Source organism: Triticum aestivum, chromosome 5B (genome assembly GCF_018294505.1).
Source record: "Triticum aestivum cultivar Chinese Spring chromosome 5B, IWGSC CS RefSeq v2.1, whole genome shotgun sequence".
Classification (NCBI taxonomy): Eukaryota; Viridiplantae; Streptophyta; class Magnoliopsida; order Poales; family Poaceae; genus Triticum; species Triticum aestivum.
Window position 1 is genome coordinate 688,754,060 of NC_057807.1, and position 2,116 is coordinate 688,756,175.

A 2,116-nucleotide genomic window follows, 5' to 3' on the forward strand; every position below is an offset into this window, starting at 1 on the left:
GCACCAGCCATAGACATGATAGACTAGTCCATGAAAGAATGTCAAATCGGTAGTTCAGTTAACCTATCATTTGGAATGTATTTATATTAAAAAACGAGGTAGTAGAGCTCGGCCGTTATGACCTGCGTTGGATGATTAGAAGGCGCGAGTCAATCTGTGGAGGTTGCAGCCATGTGCACCTACACGACCGTTGGAACCGCGATCTAATACGTTTAACACGACAATCATTCTTCTCCATCATTGCTCACCTCATTCATAAGGTAGCTAGCAGCTAGATCCCTATTTAAGCACCACCATTGTCGCAATCATTCCTCACCTCCAAAACCACTCGATCGCCACAATATCTAGCAAGCTATCTGCTTCGAGAGAAGCCCAACCATCTGATCTCCCCAGCAGAAAGATGGCAGCTGGGATGCGCTTAAGCTTCCTGCAGCTGTTCGCCGCTGTTCTTGCGTTCTGCTTCGCGCCCGCCAAGTCCGGCTACTGGCTCCAGGCCCATGCCACGTTCTACGGCGGTGCCGACGGATCCGACACAATGGGTAAGCCATATAGCTAATCAAGCCTTAACTCCGGCTTGCTCCCACACCATCAAAATATGCCCAATACTATTTATTTAGGAAGTTTAAATAGTCTTGTTATAGTTGTTTGTGATGAATAAGGTGTTGCTGAATGGTATTCAGTACAAATGTCCGGTAAAATTATGAAATACCCGGCTATAACTGATTTGGAGGACTGTCGTTGCCGCTATTTGGAATAGCTCGCTATTTAAAATTATGAATACTTATCATCTGGTACGCAATGCAATGCTTGTGTGCATGTCTGACAGTACTATTTTGCATGTGCAATGTGTAGGTGGCGCATGTGGGTACGAGAACTTGTACAACGCGGGGTACGGGATCAACAACGCCGCGCTGAGCACGGCGTTGTTCAACAACGGCTTGTCGTGTGGACAATGCTACCTCATCACTTGCGACACCAGCAGGTCGGACATGTGCAAGCCCGGCACGTCCATCACCGTGTCCGCCACCAACTTCTGCCCTCCCAACTGGGCTCTCCCCAGCGACAATGGCGGGTGGTGCAACCCTCCCCGTGTCCACTTCGACATGTCCCAACCTGCCTGGGAGAACCTCGCCATCTACCGCGCCGGCATCGTCCCCGTCCTCTACCAGCAAGTCGCGTGCCAGAGGCAGGGTGGCCTGCGCTTCACCATTAACGGCTTCAATTACTTTGAGCTCGTGCTAGTGACCAACATCGCCATGAGCGGGTCCATCAAAAGTATGTCGGTGAAGGGAACCAACACGGCATGGATCCCCATGTCTCAGAACTGGGGCGCTAACTGGCAGTGCCTAGCCGGGCTGACAGGACAGGCGCTCAGCTTCGCCATCACCTCCTCCGGAGGCCAGTACAAGGTCTTCCAGGACGTCGTGCCGGCTTGGTGGCTGTTCGGACAGACCTTCACCACCTGGCAACAGTTCGACTACTAGCTATAACATTGTATAATTTGTACTTACTATTATCAGTTCGCTTCGTTCATGTCGAACAAGCATGGAACTGTCACATATACATTATTCCTTTTGATTGTTCAAGTTTGCTGCCCACCGAGTCAGGGGAGCCAGGGCCAATAGATGAGATAAAAGGTTGGAGGGGGCCAAATATGTAAACGGATAAACCTAAAGCATATTAAGCTCACAATACTGGGGTGTTTGTAGAAAAAGAAATCATGGGAAGAGCCATGGTCCCTGTTCACCCACCCCTGGCTCCGTCCCTGCATCGAGTGGCAGTAGATTTGAATTGTAAAATCTGTAACCCACGACCACCATGCCATCAGTTACTAAGCTCCTAGGAATTGGAGGCATGGGAGCCATCTGGATGTTTTTTTTCTTACTGAGTCTTGTTTTTCACAACCGACTTGAAAGGGTCTTTGACTTTGTTCTGTAACTGTCAAGTGGGCCATCAATAAAAAAATCCTTTCTCATCCCGTGTGTGGCTTCTTTGCCCTCCCATTGGCGGTATCTCTTCTGTCTCTTCTCTCCCTCTACTCCTGAGTTCAGAGCGCCGTCGCGCTAAGGTTTGCGGCCGTAGCCAGCCCAGCTCCGGCCGCCACCGCGCATCTTCT

General features: G+C 50.2%; 1 protein-coding gene across 1 annotated transcript; it reads left to right on the plus strand.

The window, feature by feature from the left end:
• The first annotated feature begins 328 nt into the window (after positions 1 to 328).
• On the plus strand, positions 329 to 1,816 carry LOC123117692 (expansin-A31). Its single transcript, XM_044538393.1, has 2 exons — positions 329 to 539; positions 853 to 1,816. Exons 1-2 carry the CDS (start codon positions 401 to 403, stop codon positions 1,482 to 1,484), a joined length of 771 nt encoding a protein of 256 aa, XP_044394328.1. The 5' UTR covers positions 329 to 400; the 3' UTR covers positions 1,485 to 1,816.
• Positions 1,817 to 2,116: the final 300 nt, after the last annotated feature.